This window comes from Eptesicus fuscus, chromosome 9 (genome assembly GCF_027574615.1).
Source record: "Eptesicus fuscus isolate TK198812 chromosome 9, DD_ASM_mEF_20220401, whole genome shotgun sequence".
In the NCBI taxonomy this organism is placed as follows: domain Eukaryota; kingdom Metazoa; phylum Chordata; class Mammalia; order Chiroptera; family Vespertilionidae; genus Eptesicus; species Eptesicus fuscus.
Window position 1 is genome coordinate 8451933 of NC_072481.1, and position 21310 is coordinate 8473242.

The 21310-nt window shown below is 57.0% G+C and overlaps 1 protein-coding gene across 11 annotated transcripts in view; it reads left to right on the forward strand.

Moving 5' to 3' along the window:
- Nucleotides 1-21310, forward strand: part of FHAD1 (forkhead associated phosphopeptide binding domain 1) — a 103553-nt gene that overhangs the window by 36850 nt on the left and 45393 nt on the right. For 10 of the 11 annotated variants that reach the window (XM_028155570.2, XM_054721214.1, XM_054721216.1 and 7 more), the window contains 7 exons: nucleotides 18-148; nucleotides 3506-3595; nucleotides 4601-4705; nucleotides 8196-8303; nucleotides 10820-10903; nucleotides 11622-11774; nucleotides 16302-16497. In XM_028155570.2, coding sequence (XP_028011371.2) covers nucleotides 18-148; nucleotides 3506-3595; nucleotides 4601-4705; nucleotides 8196-8303; nucleotides 10820-10903; nucleotides 11622-11774; nucleotides 16302-16497 — 867 coding nt within the window. The remainder of the gene's footprint in view (nucleotides 1-17; nucleotides 149-3505; nucleotides 3596-4600; nucleotides 4706-8195; nucleotides 8304-10819; nucleotides 10904-11621; nucleotides 11775-16301; nucleotides 16498-21310) is intronic. The other variant, XM_054721217.1, reaches the window with a different exon arrangement.

A 21310-nucleotide genomic window follows, 5' to 3' on the forward strand; every position in this document is an offset into this window, starting at 1 on the left:
TGTTTGTTTTTAAACAGGGATGGTGTCCTCTTTGCAAAAAGACGTGATCGCCAAGGATGAGGAAGTGCAACAACTGAAGCAGGAGGTGAGCCAGCTGAAAAGTGAGAACAAAGAGAAGGACCGCCAGCTGGAAGCCATCAGCTCCAGAGTGAGTGTAGCTCTAGGGAAAAAGGGGAGACTGACCTTCTCGCTCCTTCCCTCCCTCCCTCAGGCCCAAACACCCGCCTCCTCTGACACCCTGAATGAGGCCAGTGCCAGGGGCAGAGGGAGGATGGCTGCCGTGAGTCACCTGGGAGGACTAAAAGCTGGGGGCCAGGTTCCTTGCAGCTTTTCAAAAAACACATTTTTGTCCCCAGCCCACGTAGCTCAGGGGTTGGGCATCGACCTATGAACCAGAAGGTCCTGGTTCGATTCCTGGTCAGGGCACATGCCCGAGTTGCAGGCTCAATCTCCAGTGGGGGCTGATTCTCATCACTGATGTTTCCACCTCTCTCCCTCTCCCTTCCTCTCTGAAGGTCCCTTCTGCCTTCTGGGCTGTCACGGTCTACTAAAAATACATATATATAAAAATACACTTTTGTGACTCAGAATAAACGAGGTATTTTCAAACCCAGCATACGTTTTCTAACACCTATTATGGGTTAGTTTGTTGAATCCCAACCTGACAGCAGCAGACCGCTGTATTGTGCTGTATGCACCCAGGGAAATGCCATGTAGCTTTTAAGAAGAATGAGCATGGGAACACGGTAGCATTTAAGATTTAAACGTGAGCGGCACGACTTCAATGTGAGATTGAATACACAGCATGCCCTGCCGGGCGGGCTCTCTCTGCGGGCCAGGGGGACCCCGGGCTTCCCCGCGGCCCCGGGCACCCCGGTTCCCACAGCCGCCTTCGCAGCAGAATGTCTGAGGGTCCGGATGCAGACACGTGACCCTCACTTCTGCCGTGGACGTCAGTCTGTGTGGGCGCTGTCTGTGTGGGTGATGTCTGTGTGGGCGATGTCTGTGTGGGTGCTGTCTGTGTGGGTGCTGTCTGTGTGGGCGATGTCTGTGTGGGTGCTGTCTGTGTGGGTGATGTCTGTGTGGGTGCTGTCTGTGTGGGAGCTGTCTGTGTGGGCGCTGTCTGTGTGGGTGATGTCTGTGTGGGCGCTGTCTGTGTGGGAGCTGTCTGTGTGGGCGCTGTCTGTGTGGGTGATGTCTGTGTGGGTGATGTCTGTGTGGGCGATGTCTGTGTGGGTGATGTCTGCGTGGGTGATGTCTGTGTGGGCGCTGTCTGTGTGGGCGCTGTCTGTGTGGGAGATGTCTGTGTGGGTGATGTCTGCGTGGGCGATGTCTGTGTGGGCGATGTCTGTGTGGGTGATGTCTGTGTGGGTGATGTCTGTGTGGGCGATGTCTGTGTGGGCGCTGTCTGTGTGGGTGATGTCTGTGTGGGTGATGTCTGTGTGGGTGATGTCTGTGTGGGCGCTGTCTGCGTGGGTGATGTCTGCGTGGGTGATGTCTGTGTGGGTGATGTCTGTGTGGGTGATGTCTGTGTGGGCGCTGTCTGTGTGGGTGATGTCTGTGTGGGTGATGTCTGTGTGGGTGATGTCTGTGTGGGCGCTGTCTGCGTGGGTGATGTCTGTGTGGGTGATGTCTGTGGGTGATGTCTGTGTGGGTGATGTCTGTGTGGGCGATGTCTGTGTGGGTGATGTCTGCGTGGGCGCTGTCTGCGTGGGCGCTGTCTGCGTGGGTGCTGGGCGGGAGTAGACCGTGACAGCCCAGAAGGCAGAAGGGACCTCTGGTGCTTAGCACAAGGCCCAGTTTGGAGCTGGCGAAAGGCAGAGCCTGACCAGGCTTTGGTGTCAGACAGGCCAGGGTCCAACCCCAGAGCTTGCTTTTATTGTAACTTAGCTGGCCTCCACTTCTCCATCCGTGAAATGGGGACAACAAGCTCTTTCTGAGGACTGGGAGGCTGGTTTTAACTCTGTCCTCTGCCTCTGCCCCGGTCGGCCGCCCGCCAAGCTCCTGCCTCTGTTTCTTCCCAGCACATTGCCATCCTAGGCGCCTGTGATCAGTTTTGTGTCGTGTGTGTGTGTGTGTGTGTGTGTGTGCTGGTGGAGGGGTGCTTGTACACCGATGCTAAGTAAGAGAAATATAGAAAAACAGCGCCTGTCAGGCGAGTCTACTTCCTGACCCCCATTTCCCCTTCCTCCTTGACCTTGGAACGAGGGCTCCGTCTGCTCCAGCCTGTGCCGGCCACCAGCATGCAGGCTCCTCACCAGGGGGGTCACTCCATAAACATCGGGGTGCATATTGCGGTTTAAATTATGTCTGTCATAGTGTTGATTTTAGAAAAATAAGTACATGGCACTAAAAAGCAAAATTTTATAAAGAAGAAAGGAAATGCTACCCTAAGAAATCAACATTAATATATTTTTTTATATATTTTATTGATTTTTTTACAGAGAGAAAGAGAGAGGGACAGAGAGTTAGAAACATCGATGAGAGAGAAACATCGATCAGCTGCCTCCTGCACACCCCCCACTGGGGATGTGCCCGCAACCAAGGTACATGCCCTTGACCGGAATCGAACCTGGGACCCTTGAGTCCGCAGGCCGACGCTCTATCCACTGAGCCAAACCAGTCAGGGCTCAACATTAATATTTTAATGTATACTCTTCTATCGTGTTTTTATATATCACCCAGGAGTAAATAAATTATGCACTCATATCTCACAGTGAATTAATACCATGCACATTTAAAAATCCTAAATGCTTACTGATTCCCTATGTTAATAAGTAAAAGCTTATATCATTGGTCTTAAAAGCTACAATGGTATTTCCCCGGGGGGTGTACAATCCAATACAGCGGTCTCCTGTTGTTGGACACGCAGGGTTTGTTTTGTTCTTTAATGTTGCTAACGATGCTGAGGAGCACATCCTGAGTCTACAGATTCACCGATTCCTCTAGTCGTTGTCCTCAGGGCACATCGCTGAGGCCGGGATTTCTGGGTCAAAAGGAGGACATGCCTTTATGCTCTTAACGCCTGTTGGGGGAGTGCCCCCCGGAAAGGCTGCTCCCTTTTCTCTCCTCCCTCCCCCCCGCCCACCACACACACCAGGGCAGTTGTGTCTTTGAGATGAAGCACCGAGAGCCATCCAAGTTCACCGCCACGTTCACTAGTGAGCCCCACCCCGTCCACGTGCTCCTGAACGCTGTGCTCGGAGGGGCCCAGAGTGGAAGGTTCCCATCCCTCCACCCTCAGCGCCCGGACTCTGCTCACCTGCTTTCTCCTGTGGCGTAGCTTGCTGGCTCTCGAAAAAGAAGTTAGACACTCTCTTCCTCAGAACTCGTGAGCAGGGTGCCCTGGGAGCTACCGCAGATCCCCGGCATCCCCCGGCCCAAACGGCCTTGCCCCTGGGAGTGTGGGGTGTGATGGGATCAGACAGCGGCACGTGCTCTATGAGGCCACCGTGGGGACCTGGGACCCCCCGCCCCATGGCCTGTTGCCCTTCTCTCTCCACAGTGCTCCGTGCTCAAAGAGGCGCTGAACAAGGAAGATGCTCAGAAGGAGCACCGGGAAGCCCAAGAGAAAGAGCTGAAACTCAGCAAATCCGTGAGTTGGACGTCCTCGCTCCTAGGCATCCACGAAAAGGCTTTGGCCCTCAGGTGTTGGCAAGAGCACCAACTCCGGGGTTTTCTGATGGTTGTGGCTAAGGCCATCGCCTCACTCTGATTTGCTGCCTCCAGGAGGACCCGGGTGGGAAGACCCTGGAAAACACACTCTCCCAGCATTCCCCGGGCCTTTCTCTTAGAGCTGGGCTGGGGATGGGGATGGGGACGGGGACAGGGGCCGGCCACGTGGTCACCACATGCTGCCACAAAGTCACTGTGGCTCCTGCCCCTGGGCCTGTGATGCCCAAACTAGTATGTCCCGCTGCCACACTGTTATCGTAGGAATACTTTGATCACGATCCCCAACCCAGAATTCTTCCTTAAGTAACTTTACACCAACTCATAAAAACAACACGAAAAGGCACCCTGTGCCTCTACACAAGGTGACTGTTAACGATGCAGTGAACACCGACCATGAAAATGGAAGTGGGCCAGCGGGACCCTCTTCCACCTCAGCAGGCACGGCTCCAGTTCGGGGGACGCACAGCGCCCTCAGCACACGGGGGAGACGCGCCCTTCCCGCGTCAGGAGCTTTCCGTTCTCTGCCCCGGGGGGAGAGGGAAAACCCGCATTGTTTTGTTCCTCCAAACCGTGCCCATTGTGTCTTCCAAACTGCCCTTATTCCAGTCGATCGCAAAAATATACCCCAAGAGGAATAATTGTAAAATTATCCTAATGAATTGATGGATGTCTCCTGCTGTTCCATCCCAGGGTACAGCTGATTTTCAGACAAAACTAGCCATTTTCAATACATCACTTGAAAAAAAAGTCTGCTTTGCTCTGCAGATGTAGGATTCCCCGCCAGGGGCGGAACTTAGCTGATCCCCGGTTAGGTTTTCGCCTTCACGCACCCGGTGAAAGGAGTTACCGAGATCCAGCCCTTTCCGCCCAGAAGTCAGGTCCAGCGTGCCGTCAGGGAAGCTGACTTTTGTTGAAACTCTTCCAGCAAATCCAAAACATGGAGAGAGAAATGAGGAGGCTCAGGGAGGAGTTGAAGAAGAGTACTTCTGACCAGAGCATGATCTCTAAGACGCTTCGGGAAAAGAGCAAGGTACGGCCAGGGCAGCCCCGGCCCAGTCACCCCTCTGGGCCAGGCGCTCCACACGCATCCTCTCCTTAGGTGACGCTGTGTGGTCTATACTGGTTTTAACCCCACTTTACAGTTGGGAAAACTGAGGCTCACAAGAGCGAAGGGAGTTTTCCAACTTCACTCAGGTAAAGTAGTTGCGGCAGGACTTGAACCCCGGTCTGTCTGGCTCCAAAGCCCCTGTGTGCAAACACTACCCCAGCCTGCCTTCAGGTCTGAATTGTGAAATTATCCCGAACCGGCCCATTAAACCACGTTTGCCAGTGATGTTCAAACTGAAATGCTGCTGCTGATCGTTCTGTGGGTGTGTCCCACAGGTCTTTGAGAGAGGCGTGTTTTTAAAAATCTCACCATGACCGTGGATTTGTGTATTTCTCCTTTTAATATCGCTAACTTTTGCTTTGTGTATTTTGAGGCCGTGTTACCAGGTGCATGTAAATTTAGAATGTTAATTCTTCCCGTTGGGAAAGAAAACACCCCTGGATCATCATAGAAATGTCCGTCTTCGTGTCTACTAGTGCTTCTCCCCGAAAGTCTGTGTTGCATTAATGCAGATCCATCAGCTACCCGGCCTCTCTGTTGGTGAGGGTTTTCACAGCATCTTCTTCATTTTTCTGTCCATCTTTGTTTTTAAGTTTGTTTTTTTCTCTCCTAAATAGCATGCCATTTTATAAAATCACATGACAAAGTCAAAGTCACAATCTTTGTCACAATCTTTGTCTGTTAATCTTTGTCTAAAAAGACAAAGTCACAATCTTTGTCTGTTAGCCCATTTATATAAAGTGCAATTGCTGGTATATTGATTGAGGCTTACCTCGACCCTCTCGCTCAATGCCAGCTGAGCGATATTTCTGTGCTGTATTTCCTTTTCTCTCCTTTCTTGGGTTCTTTTGAGTTGATGGTTTTCTGTCATTCCATTTTTGTCTCTGTTTGCTTGGAAATGTTTCACTCCTTAATTATACTTTTAGATTAGTAAGACAATAGCATTGACCCTGGACTTGCCAAAATCCAATATTCATTGAGTTTCTTAGTCTTTTAGCGCTCGCCCCAAAGGCTGTGCTATGCATTCTTGTTGCAGTGTCCGTTGATGACTATGCCCTTGGCCTTGGCAATGCTGGTGACAGATATTTTTCAGGAGAATGTGTGTGTATGTGTGTGTGTGTGTATGTGTGTGTGTGTGTGTGTGTGTGTGTGTGTGTGTCTGTGTGTCTGTGTGTCTGTGTGTCTGAAAAACGTATGCTTAACCTTCGTTTCTGACTGAGTGCTGAATCCCACGTTGGCAGTGGTTTTCTCTCAGCACCTTATAGGTAGCATGAGGTTCATCTTTTAGGGTCTTTTGGATCCTGGTGCTTCTACTTTGAGGTCGTTGTCGAACCTAATATCGCCCCTTTGCAGAAGCTCTGTTTTTTTCTGGGGCTGCTTTTAAGAGTCTCTGTTCCCTTGGTTTCCACAGTTTGACGATGGTTTATCGGGGTGTGGGTTTATTTTTTTTTGCTTTGTGTGGCGTTCACGGGGCTTCCTAAGCCTTTGGCTCGGTGTTCTGATTTGTTCTGCGCTGGGGGCTACATACCACACAGGCAGTGAGGAGCTACCGGAGGCCCTAAACAGGACACTGACACTGTTACATTTGTGATCAATAATAACGGTGAAAATGGCAGCTGTAATTTCTCATGTTATGCCAAACATTTCATCTTTTTCTTTTTTTTAATATTTTTATTGATTTCAGAGAGGGAAGGGAGAGGGAGAGACAGATAGAAATATCAATGATGAGAGAGAATCATTGATCGGCTGCCTCCTGCACAGCCCCCATTGGGGATCGAACCCGCAACCCAAGCATGTGCCCTGACTGGGAATCAAACCGTGACCTCCTGGTTCATAGGTCGACACTCAACCACTGAGCCACGCCGGCCGGGCTCATCTCTTTTCATCCTCACAACGACTCTATGACCTAGAAATTATCCTTCCCACTTTACGGCTGAGGGAGTCAAGGCTGCTAGTTACTAGCACAGTCAGTGCCCCAAAGTCAGTCAGTGGCACAGCCAAGGTTGGGAGCCAGGTTTGTCTGATACCAATGAGGGCAGCACAGCCACCAGCCACGTGTGACTGTTCACATTGGAATTTACCAAAATTAGAGAAAATGTAAAATTCAGTTTCTCAGTCACACCAGCCACACCTCAAGTGCTCTGGCCAGGTATGGCTCACAGCTGCCGTGTTAGCCAACACAAACACAAAGCCGTTCCATCAGACAGAGCTGCTCCACAGCCCGGTAACTCTCAGGACCATGAAGAATGTTCTGGAAGGAAATGAAAATAGAGGCGAGGAGGCCGGTTATCACAGGCCAAAGGTTCTCAGCGCCTGGCGGGGCCTTGCCCAGGGTAGGGCAGGGGTAGGAACGGAGAAGCGGGGGGACGTGAGAGGGATGGGCTTGGAGAACAGTGGGTGTGAGAGACAGAGAGGGAGCCGTGGGAGATGACCCCGGGGCTTGAGGCAGGGGGTGGGGCTGTTCTTTACGGTGGGGACTACAGAGAAGGGCAGAGTCCGGGGTTGGAGTCCGCTTTGTAGTGGAGGAAAGTCTGCCGAAATAGAAGTCAGAGCTCCGTAGACCTGGGAGGGTTGTTTGTGGAGGAAACTGGGCCCAGGGAGGGTGCACAGCTTTTCCAAGTTCACAAGGCCGGTGCGAGGCGCTGCCGCGGGACCCCACAGCTCAGCGTAAGCTGTAAAGGGCTCCGCTGGCTCTTTTATTACATCTGCGTAACCCCCCCCCCGCCCCTTCGGCTCCCGAATAAACAGCTGTGGAGCTTTTCGGTACAAAACCCTCTCATTTATTTAGGAGAGTTTGCCTCGTTTCCTGATGGTGCCAGAGCCCTGGGCTCAGCACGTGCTCCCAAAATGTTTATTGTTCTGAGATGAATTGAGCAGCTGCAGGGCCCCGTGATGGCCAGCAGAGGGCAGCGCCGAGCACTCCCAAGCTCCCCTCCAGTTGACTGTTACCCAAATCAGAGGGAAGAAATCAGCTCGCTTCTCTGCTTTAAACGCCTTCCCTCACAGGCTGTGATTCATCGCTTAGCAAGCCTCCCAGAGTGGGTTCCAGAGCCCTCTAAGGGAGTACTGCACTAGGCTAACCACTGCGAGTCCCGCGATACCTCTGTGAGGCGGTACTAGTATCATCATTCCCATTTGACAGATGAGAACACTGCGTCGCAGAGCAGGGAAGTAACTCAGGGTCCTAGGGCTCGTTAGGGGCTGAGCTGGGATTGGAGTCTGCGGTTGAAAAAACAGAGATGAGCCCAGGATGCAGAGCTTGGCCCTTTCCCCGAGGAGCCGGCACGCCCGTGACCCCTGCAGCCGTCCCTCCCCCTCGGGGACTCCCCGGCCATTAGCCCTCCTGGAGGGATTTCCCAGAGTGCATTATGATCACATTAGCAGCAAGCGCCTGCTTTCATCGTCCTTTCAGGTTGAAGAGAAGCTTCAGGAGGATTCCAGAAGGAAATTGCTTCAGCTCCAAGAAATGGGGAGCAGAGAGAGCCTCATTAAAGTCAATTTGGAAAGGGCAGTAGGTCAGGTAGGCGTGCGAGCTCCAGAGCCCCTCCATGGCCCCGCTCCCCAGGGATTGTCCGCGCCCAGAGGCTGGTGGGAAGCGTGAGGAGGAGGAAGACGGCCGTGGTTTGCTTCTCCCGTTGACCTCATGGGCAGCAGCTTCATGTGGCTTCTGCCTCCCCGTGGATGGATGTCCTGAGGGCCGTTCCCTGCTGGGAGCCACCCACTCCGGGAGTTCGCCGTCGCCCGAGACCCTGGCCACGCAGCCACCCTTCAGTGCCCGCCCCCAACCCCCAGCCGCCGCTGTTCCCTCTTGGGAAGGGTCTGAGCCTCTTGACCCCCAACAGTGTTTCTAGTACCTTCTCCCTGACGTTGTCACCCTGACATTTACCACTCTCCTGCCTCCTCTGGGCCCCAGCAGAGGGCCCGTCAGTGTCCACGAGGCAGCGCCACTTTTCTTAAGAAAGTAAAGCCCCAGGATGTTGTCCGAGCTCATGCGAGACGGAGACGTCCCGGGCAGGGTGGTGAGCAGGCTGGCCCGGCTGGTCTGGGTGCATGTTCTGGCCTGGATGGCCCGCGGCCCCTCCCCTTACCCGGGGCACAGCGTGAGGGCCAGAACGTGCAAATAAGGCTTCATCAAAGGCTGAGCGAGAGCCAATGGGAAGCCGGGACAGGGCACTGAGCCTCCAGGACACGGCCCACCAAGGGCAGCCCTTCCGGGGGCTCCTCCTCAGGCCCCTCCTGGCAGCCACGGCTCGAGGGCATCCAAGAACGTTTGGCGTGCACACGAGTTTGTGCTTCTTTTCCTGGGAGGAAGGGTCCAGCATGCTGCTCCGTGGATTCTCAGAAGGGTCTGTGAACCACCAAACAAGGCGAAGCACCGCGATCCTAAGGGTCCTTCCATCCCACCCAGCCCAGCCCCAACGCCCTCCCCTCGGGCAGCGTCCGAGCCTGACCCACAGGGTGGCCGGGCCCCGTCAGAGGCACACAGTTCATAGCGATGCTGACTACCGGGCAGATTTTAAAGCTCCTTCAGCAAACGTCACCACCGTCACCCCAGGGTCACGTCTCCTGCAGGGACCCACCCTTAGCGAGGGCAGAGAGCTTGCCCGTCTGGGCTCCCCCTGTGCACCTGGGCTGCCCCTCGCCTCTCCTGCACGCTGCTCTCCCAGCACGCCTAGGTGAGGGCATCATCTGTGCCACTTGGCCAAGTGCCAGGGTCCTGGTTATGACTCTAGGAAGCAGTCAGCTTGGAGAGGACCCTGAGAGACACTGAGGTTCCTCCAGGTCTAGACTCAAGCAAGGAGGAGCCCCGCTCTGGCCCCGGACTCTCCCAGCCCAGCCCCTGTCTCCACGTCCTGCTCTCTCTCTCTCTCTCTCTCTCTCTCTCTCTCTCTCAGATCCACCCTCCCCCAGGCAAGTGATCCAGGACGGAGCCTGTGGCCCAGGAGAACCTGTCCCTCCGCCCTGAGCAGTCCTACAGGGTCCTCTGCTGGCGGGGCCATCACTCAGGGCCTCTGTACATAGCCTCTTCCTTGGGGAAAGGAGACGCCCCCTTGGCTGTGAAGCCAGAGGCGGGCAGGGAGCGCCCGAGGCACCCCGATCGCTGCTGCAGGCCGCCCGCCCGCCCGCAGGGATGTCCTCAGGAGAGTCTCACTCCACGCCCGGGTCCCAGAGCTCCGCGGTAGTGCACGCCTGTGTCCTGGGGCCGTTGACCTTCAGGCTGGCTCAGTGGCCCTTCCGCCCCTTCAGGACTCTGTCTCAGGGTCCTCACCGACCAAACACCCAGGCCCAGGGCCACCAGGCTGGGAAGTTTCCAGATAAACTCGGGCTCCTTTGCCTCTGCCTTCTCATGGAACCGGGGACCCCCTGAACTTGCAGTTCCGTAAGCCCTGCGTTAACGTCACTGCTGTTTCATCGCCGTCATCGGAAAGCGCCGGCCCCAAGGAGGCCCTCGAGGGCGGGCTGGGCTGGAGCAGAGGCCCCTGTCTTTGACAGATGTCTCTGTTCACAGCGTTCAGTGAACCTTATGGGGTGTCTGCTCTGTGCCAGGCCCTGTACCAGTCGCTGGGGACACAGAGAGGAACACGATACCCAGGGTCTTCGGGGCGCGAAACGGCAGGAGGGAGTGGATCCCTCTGTCCCCAGGCACCCTTGCTGATGACAGTTTCCTGGGGCTGACAGCCTCCATATTTATCTCACAGTCCGGGGCCGGCTTAGCCATTACGGCAGACGCTCCGGCCCCAGGCTTCCCACTGGGTAATTGGCAGCAAGTGGCTCTTCTGAGGGCTTGAGACGTGTGTGTGCTGACCACACCATCAGCTGGGTCAGGCAGGCCGGCCGAGGACGTCGTTAAAACCTGCCGCTCCCTCCCTCCTGCGGCCACTGCCCCTTGCAGTGACAGGTGGAGATCTTAGTGGCATGGCATGGCCATCCAAAGCGCTCAGGCCCTCCTACCTGATTTCTCCCGACACCCCCCCCCCAAGGCTAGCCGGCTGCAGCCGCCCCCCCTGACTCAGTCGCCTCCGCTTTGTGCTGCAGCTGGAGCATTTCAGGAGCCAGGTCATCAGGGCCACCTACGGGCGAGCCAAGCCGTTCCAGGACAAGCCCGTCACCGACCAGCAGGTTCGTCCGCCCTCCGGGCTCCCTTCTCCGGGGCCGGGGCCTGCAGCGCCGGGAGCACATGCTCCCGGGCTTCGTCGGTGGCACGTTCCTCACTGCTGCCACACCATGAACATTTGTTTAGGTTTCATGGGATTTCCCGGCTTTCACAGCAAAAGCCAGGGAAACCCCCTTGAAACGTTTCTGTGAACGTCAAACCCCATCACTCCGGGCGGGTCTGGCCGCCGGATGCGCAGGGGTGGCCTTGCTTAGCGCCCTGTTCAGCGTCGTGAGAAAGGGCTGCCTCACCCGGACCACACGTCCCGCCCGCCCGTTCCTTCTGAGGAGGGAGAGGTGAGGACGGACTTCCGGCTGGCCGGGGCCTTGTTAGTTTCCGGTGGTTCCTTCCCACGCTCTGTGCTGGCCCGTGGGTAAGGATGTGTGGCTCTCCTTGGCCTCAGAACAACCGGACCCTCAGCATCAGGATGTGTTATCAGTCCCTCCTAAACGGCAGAAAAATCTAGAACAAATGAATGGCAACATTACGGGCCTCGGGATCTTCAAAACCGTCTCGGATCCCAGGAAACGTGTCCTGGTGACAGCGCCGATGGCGGCCTCCAGAGCCATCGCCCAAGCCTGGCCGGACGGCCCTCCCCACCTGCAGAGACGGGGTGACGCTCCCAGCTCCCTCCTCCCGGGGGCCCCTGTGTTTTAAATCTTTTTTTTTTTTTTTGGTCACCAGTTAATAGAGAAGATCATCCAGGTCACGGAGGACAACGTCAGCTTTCAGCAGAAAAAGTGGAGCCTGCAGAAGGAGAGCCAGCTCAGCCACTCCAAGCAGGAGGCGCTCGCCGAGAGCATCGAGAGGCTGCGGGCGTCGCTGGACAGCTGCCAGGTGCCCCCGCTTCCCACCGCGTCCCCTCTGTGGGAACCCGTGTCGCGGGCGCGGGAGCCTGTCCGGCCTCCGTGGAGCAGGTCGGGCAGGGTGCCCTGCCGCTGTGCCCACCTCCCCTCTCCTGGGAGAAACGCGTGTGAGAGCAGGAGCAGAGGACCTCAGAGAATGCCCCTGGCGGACGGGGGCAGCCCAGGAGGAGGTGCCTGGCACTCTGAGTACCTTCACGGGAGGTCGCGGACCCCAGGGGGGCAGTAAAAGAGCCCTGTGCTAGCTCCAGAGAAATCAGAGCAACAGGCCTGGCTTATAGCTGCTCTTCCTTGGGGCCCAGCCAGGGAGAGGCCGTTTGTAGCCCTGGTGCCTCACCAGGGGTGGGGCCTGCTCTCCGCCCAGGGCCCTTGGGTTACTATAACGTCATTCCCGGGCCGTACACAACCATCAGCTTAAGGACCAGCCTGCTGTGTTTCCTCAAACAGTTAACTCACCCCTGATGCCTCGGCAGGGCCAGACCAAAGGACTTCTCGGGCCTTATAGGACCCGTGGGCCGGCCGTTCCCCACCCCTGCCCGAGCCTGCGGAGGGGGAGGCCCACGGGGTGGGGCCCAGCCCCCAAGGCCCCACGCAGGGAGTAGGCAACTGCTTCCTTGTCTCTGGAAATCGGCTGCTACCATCTGGGGAGTTTGTGCCAATGTTAGCGTGTCAGCTCTTTCAATCAGGAAACTGCACTTTCTGACCAGCCTATGTGTTGATCTCAGCAGGAATTTTGACGAATAAAAATAGCCAAATTCAGTTCTCCTTTCAGCCTATTGTCCTTGGCAATTTGGCTTTGAATTTGAATAGACCCAAGTGGGGTCGCTCTGACCACCCAAAGTCCAAGTTAGAGTGCAAACAAAATAATGCAATGCTGCCCCTTACATTCCCCTTCCCTCCATCCCCACCCCCAACTCCACCACCTCCCATCCTCCCACCCCTCCCTCACCAAAAAAATTAAGCAAATAAAACTGGACGGTACACCCCCGGGCGCTGACCTGGGGCCCTGCTGCTTCACGGCAAAATCAAGAACATTCTTCACAGGTGGTGTCGGGTGGGGTTTCTGGGGCGTGTCGAGCCCCTCACCGTTCTCTCTCTCCAGGCGGGGCCCTCACCGTCCTCTCTCTCTCCAGGCAGCCCCTCACCGTCCTCTCTCTCCAGGCGGGGTCCTCACCGTCCTCTCTCTCCAGGCGGGGTCCTCACCGTCCTCTCTCTCCAGGCGGGGCCCTCACCGTCCTCTCTCTCCAGGCGGCCCCTCACCGTCCTCTCTCTCCAGGCGGGGCCCTCACCGTCCTCTCTCTCCAGGCGGGGCCCTCACCGTCCTCTCTCTCCAGGCGGGGCCCTCACCGTCCTCTCTCTCCAGGCGGGGCCCTCACCGTCCTCTCTCTCCAGGCGGCCCCTCACCGTCCTCTCTCTCCAGGCGGGGTCCTCACCGTCCTCTCTCTCCAGGCGGGGTCCTCACCGTCCTCTCTCTCCAGACGGGGCCCTCACCGTCCTCTCTCTCCAGGCGGGGCCCTCACCGTCCTCTCTCTCCAGGCGGGGCCCTCACCGTCCTCTCTCTCCAGGCGGGGTCCTCACCGTCCTCTCTCTCCAGGCGGGGTCCTCACCGTCCTCTCTCTCCAGGCGGGGCCCTCACCGTCCTCTCTCTCCAGGCGGGGTCCTCACCGTCCTCTCTCTCCAGACGGCCCCTCACCGTCCTCTCTCTCCAGGCGGGGCCCTCACCGTCCTCTCTCTCCAGGCGGGGCCCTCACCGTCCTCTCTCTCCAGGCGGGGCCCTCACCGTCCTCTCTCTCCAGGCGGCCCCTCACCGTCCTCTCTCTCCAGGCGGGGCCCTCACCGTCCTCTCTCTCCAGGCGGGGCCCTCACCGTCCTCTCTCTCCAGACGGCCCCTCACCGTCCTCTCTCTCCAGGCGGCCCCTCACCATCCTCTCTCTCCAGGCGGGGCCCTCACCGTCCTCTCTCTCCAGGCGGCCCCTCACCGTCCTCTCTCTCCAGGCGGGGTCCTCACCGTCCTCTCTCTCCAGGCGGGGCCCTCACCGTCCTCTCTCTCCAGGCGGGGTCCTCACCGTCCTCTCTCGCCAGGCGGGGTCCTCACCGTCCTCTCTCGCCAGGCGGGGCCCTCACCGTCCTCTCTCTCCAGGCGGGCCCCTCACCGTCCTCTCTCTCCAGGCGGGGCCCTCACCGTCCTCTCTCTCCAGGCGGGGCTCTCACCGTCCTCTCTCTCCAGGCGGGGCCCTCACCGTCCTCTCTCTCCAGGCGGGGCCCTCACCGTCCTCTCTCTCCAGGCGGGGCTCTCACCGTCCTCTCTCTCCAGGCGGGCCCCTCACCGTCCTCTCTCTCCAGGCGGGGCCCTCACCGTCCTCTCTCTCCAGGCGGGGCTCTCACCGTCCTCTCTCTCCAGGCGGGGCCCTCACCGTCCTCTCTCTCCAGGCGGGGCCCTCACCGTCCTCTCTCTCCAGGCGGGGCCCTCACCGTCCTCTCTCTCCAGGCGGGGTCCTCACCGTCCTCTCTCTCCAGGCGGGGCCCTCACCGTCCTCTCTCTCCAGGCGGGGCTCTCACCGTCCTCTCTCTCCAGGCGGGGCCCTCACCGTCCTCTCTCTCCAGGCGGGGCTCTCACCGTCCTCTCTCTCCAGGCGGGGCCCTCACCGTCCTCTCTCGCCAGGCGGGGTCCTCACCGTCCTCTCTCGCCAGGCGGGGCCCTCACCGTCCTCTCTCTCCAGGCGGGCCCCTCACCGTCCTCTCTCTCCAGGCGGGGCCCTCACCGTCCTCTCTCTCCAGGCGGGGCTCTCACCGTCCTCTCTCTCCAGGCGGGCCCCTCACCGTCCTCTCTCGCCAGGCGGGGCCCTCACCGTCCTCTCTCTGCAGGCGGGCCCCTCACCGTCCTCTCTCGCCAGGCGGGGCCCTCACCGTCCTCTCTCTCCAGGCGGGCCCCTCACCGTCCTCTCTCTCCAGGCGGGGCCCTCACCGTCCTCTCTCTGCAGGCGGGGTCCTCACCGTCCTCTCTCGCCAGGCGGGGCCCTCACCGTCCTCTCTCGCCAGGCGGGGTCCTCACCGTCCTCTCTCGCCAGGCGGGGCCCTCACCGTCCTCTCTCTCCAGGCGGGGTCCTCACCGTCCTCTCTCGCCAGGCGGGGCCCTCACCGTCCTCTCTCGCCAGGCGGGGTCCTCACCGTCCTCTCTCGCCAGGCGGGGCCCTCACCGTCCTCTCTCGCCAGGCGGGGTCCTCACCGTCCTCTCTCGCCAGGCGGGGTCCTCACCGTCCTCTCTCTCCAGGCGGCCCCTCACCGTCCTCTCTCTGCAGGCGGGGTCCTCACCGTCCTCTCTCGCCAGGCGGGGCCCTCACCGTCCTCTCTCTGCAGGCGGGTTCCTCACCGTCCTCTCTCGCCAGGCGGGGCCCTCACCGTCCTCTCTCGCCAGGCGGGGTCCTCACCGTCCTCTCTCGCCAGGCGGGGCCCTCACCGTCCTCTCTCTCCAGGCGGGCCCCTCACCGTCCTCTCTCTCCAGGCGGCCCTCACCGTCCTCTCTCTCCAGACGGCCCCTCACCGTCCTCTCTCGCAAGGCGGGGCCCTCACCGTCCTCTCTCTCCAGGCGGCCCCTCACCGTCCTCTCTCTGCAGGCGGGGTCCTCACCGTCCTCTCTCGCCAGGCGGGGCCCTCACCGTCCTCTCTCTCCAGACGGCCCCTCACCGTCCTCTCTCGCCAGGCGGGGCCCTCACCGTCCTCTCTCTCCAGGCGGGGCTCTCACCGTCCTCTCTCGCCAGGCGGGGTCCTCACCGTCCTCTCTCTCCAGACGGCCCCTCACCGTCCTCTCTCTCCAGACGGCCCCTCACCGTCCTCTCTCGCCAGGCGGGGTCCTCACCGTCCTCTCTCTCCAGGCGGGGCCCTCACCGTCCTCTCTCTCCAGGCGGGGCCCTCACCGTCCTCTCTCTCCAGGCGGGGTCCTCACCGTCCTCTCTCTCCAGGCGGCCCCTCACCGTCCTCTCTCTGCAGGCGGGGTCCTCACCGTCCTCTCTCTCCAGGCGGCCCCTCACCATCCTCTCTCTGCAGGCGGGGTCCTCACCGTCCTCTCTCTCCAGGCGGGGCCCTCACCGTCCTCTCTCTCCAGACGGCCCCTCACCATCCTCTCTCTCCAGGCGGGGACCTCACCGTCCTCTCTCTCCAGGCGGCCCCACACCGTCCTCTCTCTCCAGGCGGCCCCTCACCATCCTCTCTCTGCAGGCGGGGTCCTCACCGTCCTCTCTCTCCAGGCGGGGTCCTCACCGTCCTCTCTCTCCAGGCGGCCCCTCACCATCCTCTCTCTCCAGGCGGGGCCCTCACCGTCCTCTCTCTCCAGGCGGCCCCTCACCGTCCTCTCTCTCCAGGCGGCCCCTCACCGTCCTCTCTCTCCAGGCGGGGCCCTCACCGTCCTCTCTCTCCAGGCGGGGCCCTCACCGTCCTCTCTCTCCAGGCGGGGCCCTCACCGTCCTCTCTCTCCAGGCGGCCCCTCACCGTCCTCTCTCTCCAGGCGCGCATGAAGATGTCTTGCTGCAGCACCGACCTGAAGAAGGAGGCGGAGCTCCTCCAGGCCCTGCAGGTGAGCCCACCTGTGTCCGGGCTCCAGAAGGCGGCGCTGGACCTGGTGCGCCTGTCGCAGTCCTGGCTGGAGGACACCGAGGGGCTCCTCCGGGACGTGGGCATCCAGCTGCCCGGCTCCGACAAAGGTGACTGGGCGTTTTTTCTCACGTAGCTGCACGACTCTAAAATGTCGTGTTGAATCCCTATCACGAAGGGACATCTGTTGAGGAAAGCTTCTTGGGCACATGGCCAGGTGCCCCCTGCTCCAGACTCGCTTTGCTTCTCCACTTGAGAAGCAATTGCCTTTAAAAAAGGAAAAATAAAAAAAACATGAGACTTGATTACTGAAGAGAAAATAAGACATGACAAAGGCCAAAGGCTAATTAAATCCAAATTGTACTCAATCTTACTTCTCAGCAGTAAGATATATTGTGAAATATATTTTTATGTTTACCGTTAAATATGTTTTTAATAGGCCTTTTTTAAGTGTAGTTTTGGTTCACAGCAACATTTAGAGAAAAGTACAGGGATGTCCCATCTGCCCGCTGCCCCTACCCACGCTCGGCCTCCCCGGTTGTCAACGCCCTCCACCATCGTGGAGCATTTACTACAAGTGATGGACCTACCTGACACATCATCATTGTCCCGAGTCCGCGGTCCTCATGAGGGTTCGCTCTTGGTGCAGTACATTCTCTGGGCTGGGACAACTGTATAAGGACATGCACCTGCCTCTCTATATCAGACAGATATTCTCACTGCCACGCAAACCCTCTTTGCTCTGCCTGTGTATTCATCCCTCCTCCCGCCCCCAGCCTCTGGCAGCTGCTGGTCTTCTTACTGTCTCCATGGTTTGGCCTTTTCCAGCAGGTCCTAGAGTTGGAATCGTGCAGTGAGTACAGCATTCTTAGGTCGGCGTCTTTCACTCAGTCATAAGCATGTGCATTTCCTCCATGTCTTTTCATGACTCCATGGCTCATGTCTTCTTAGTGCTGAATGGCATTCCGTTGTCTGGAGGGACCACAGCTTGTTCATTCTCCTACGGAGGGAGGGACATCCTGCTTGCACCCGAGTTTTGGTGATTGTGAGTGAAGCTGCCCTAAACGTCCATAGGCAGGGTTTGGTGTAGCGTACGTTTTCAACTCCCTGGGATAATGATCCAGGAGCGGGATTGCTGGATTGTGTGGGAAGAGTGTATTTCGTTTTGAAGGAAACCACCCAACTTGGAGACAGTCATCTTGGCCATGAGTGGAAAACGCACTGGAAGGTGGCAGCAGGGAGCAGCAGTGAGGAGGCGGTCACCAGCGATGGCGGTGGCCACACTGGAGCGGGGGTGGGGATGGAGAAAGAGAGAGGAGTCCCGGGCGCTTAGAGGTATATCCGCAGGCCTCCGTGTGGGATTGGAAATGGATGGGAGAAAAGTGACAGAGAGAACGGGGTCTACAGACCTCCAGGTTTCTGGCTGTGTGCAAGGACGGATGGGTTCCTTCACTAAAATCCAGAGCGAGGAACGCTGCATGCGGACCAGGTCTGAGGGCGGAGATGAGTGTGGGGTGCCTGTAACTTCCAAGGTGAGGTGTCGAGAATGCAGTTGTCACCCTGAATGTCTAGCCTGGAAATAGATATTAGTGATGTGTACCCAGAACCCAGAAGAACATGTGCCACATAGTGGGTGCTTAATTAAATCTCTGGGATGGGTGGATGGTTGGATGGATGGATGATGGATGGATGGATGGATGGATGGATGGATGGATGGATTGATGGATGATGGATAGATGGGTGGATAGATGGATGGTGGATGGATGGGTGGATGGATGGATGGATGGATGGATGGATGGATAGATGATGGGTGGATAGATGATGGATAGATGGGTGGATAGATGATGGATGGATGGGTGGATAGATGATGGATGAATGGGTGGATGTATGTATGATAGATGGATGATGGATGGATGGGTGGATAGATGATGGATGGATGGATGGATGGATGGATGGATGGATGGATGGATGGATGGATGGGATGGATAGATGGATGGATGGATGGGTGGATGGATGATGGATAGATGGATGGGTGGATAGATGATGGATGGATGGGTGGATGGATGGATTACTTCAAAGTAACCCAGAAGGTAATGCAAAGTTCTTTAAAACAAAAAAAAGGGAGAAAACAAGATTAACTTTTATATAAGGCCTGCCCCTCACATAGGGAAGAGGGTTTTCTCCCAACCACCCTGTGGCCCTCCGATCCCAGTTTTGCTGTTGTTGCAACCATGGCAGAGTTTTGAAGGTACAGAAATCAGGTGAAAAGTGACCACACTTCTAGCTGTTCCCCAAGATTTGAACTGAAATCGATCTCTAGTAATAGTGGGGCCAAACTCTCCGTGCACCGTCCCTCCCCACTCCGTCATTGTAGCCTACAGTACGTCTTGATATCTAGTCATATGTCACCATGAAGACTCGTTTTAAACAGCCTTTCTCAGACCCACCACCTTCCTAGTCAGGAGGCCTGAGCAATATTAAACAGGTCTCTGCAGATCCCTTCTCTACTGATGTGCACTGTGGGTCTGTAAGGATAGGATAAAGAATGGTGACCCCCAAATGCTCCTACCCCCAACTTAGAATAATGCTCTATGGCACACCTGTTGGCCATTACAACCACTTTGTTCTAAGAAGTCAGAGAAGAAGCATGAAGGGTAATAACAGAAAGGTCAGTGGATAGGGTCCATCCTTCTTCCATTCAGCAGGAGAGGAAGTTGATGATAAAAGGCATTTATCTTTCAGTACAAGCAATATTATGGCAATGTCCCAAAAGACTAAAAAAAAAAGAGAGAGAGAGAGAGAGGTGAGCTAGGGTATTCCATATATTCTCTATGTTAAGTACTGCTGTACCAGATTCCTAGCACAGAACCCTCTGCACAAGGAGGAGGAGGAAGAGGAAGAAGAAGAGGGGGGAGGAGAAAGAAGAGGCTTGGGAGGAGGATAATGGTGATGACGATAATTATGATGGTGATGGTGGTGATGATGAAATGATGATCATGGTGATGGTGATAATGATTAGGTGGTGATGGTGATGAGGATGAGGTTGGTGTTGATGATGACAATAGTGGTTATCACTCATTCCTGAGCACTTACATCCTAATTGTTGTTCTAAGCGTTTTTCATACATTACCTCATTTCATCCTCACTGTAACTCTATGAGGCAGGTACTATTATCCTCTTTTTAGAAATGAAGAAACTGGCTCAAGACATGTTTTATGAGTATTCCACCAGAACAAGGTGACTCAGGGCGCTTTCCACTACTGAGGCCAGCAGGGGGTGCCCAGTCACCCATCGCCGTCCACAGATACGCGTAGGCGCCTCTGTGTGCAGTTTCTGAGAGATGGGCGGGAGCCATGGCGATGTAGCCTCGCGGGAACGTGTTGCTGTGTTGGCTGTTTTGCACGCATTGTGTGCTTTTACCCTCCCACAGCCCAGTGAGCTGGGCACTGCCACTGCCTTTATTTTGCAGGCAAGGACACGGAGCTCAATGCCATCACGAAACTTGCTCGAGGTCACACGGCTGGTACATGACAGGGTCAGGACTCAAACTGAGGTCGCTGCGATCCTAATGCCTGTGTTTTATCGATGGCCCCCCACTCCCTCTGGGACCCGGAAGGATAGCAGGGACATGCCCGGTTCCAGGTGACAGGCTCGTCATTAACTTGGGGAGGGACAGAGCGACGTGTCTTCATTCTCTGAGGGAGCCAGGCCCAGGGACAGCCCCTCGCATCACGGCAGGAGGGCCCTGAGTCTGCCCTCGGGAGACCAGCCACGCTTTGGCCCTCCGCTGCGCACTTGCTCTGTGTGGGAACGTCACCTGACTTCTCTGCGCCTCCGTTCGCCTGTTTATAAAACGGGGACAACATCTCATAAGGTCGTTGTGAGGGTTAAACGATGGGAGGAGCACACACATCGCCGAGCTGGGTCACGGAGCCTTCATAAGGTCACCTGCCATCGCCAGCGCCCTCAAGTGATTGTTGGCTTACTGCGGCCACCAGGCCGTCCAGCCTGATGTTCTCACACCGGGTGACTGTGCCCGCAGCCCCGCCCCATCGCCATTTGGCAGCAGACGAAGTTTTCTCAGCCGTGAGCACTCAGTTGGGCTGAACCCAGAGCCCTTGCCAGGCCACCTTCCTGGAGAGGACAATGGGCCGAGTGTCCCAGCTGCCTCTTGGCAGAGCCAGGACTCAGTCCGGGTCCCTCTGCCCTCAGAGCCCCCGCTCTGCACCACCATACCACCTGCCTTTCAGAATGTTGTCCTCAGAGACAAAGCGGACCTCACAAGCTAGGTTTGTGAATCCCGAAACAAATTCCCCGGGAGGATCCCGGGAGAGGGAAGCCCCTTGCATTGTTGGGCGATGTCGTACGAGGCCCACAGGTTGGAGCCGCTACTAAAGATCTGATTGGTGGAGGACTGGCTGCGTGGTGCCCTGGGGAGATAGGAAACGTCTAAGGAGGAACCTTGGAATTTCGTTCCCCACGCCTCCCACCTGGTTTCTCAGCGCCTCTTGATAAGGGAAGGAACAGACTCCGCGTTTGTCTCCGCTAGCGCAGTTTATGTGTCTACGTCTGCAAGGCTTTGTCACAGACAAAAGGCTTCCCACGTGCACAGGAGTCACTCTTTCTCTGACATCCAAGCTGTGCAGTATTTTTAAGTGGAAAAAAGCAAGTTGTAATACAATATGCATAGGGTACTCCCATTTTTTGTTTTTTAATGTCAGTATCTGATCAAAAGAAAAATCTAGAGAAAAGACAAACCTGTGGAGAGTATTATCCCAGCGTTTAGGGCCTTCACTTTCCCTCATTCCACACTATTTATTGTGCACCTACTGTGCGCCGGCCACTGAAGATACAGCAGTGCGCTTTCCACAGGCGGATTTCAGTAATGTTTGGATTTTTGTAATAAGCACATGCAACTATTGT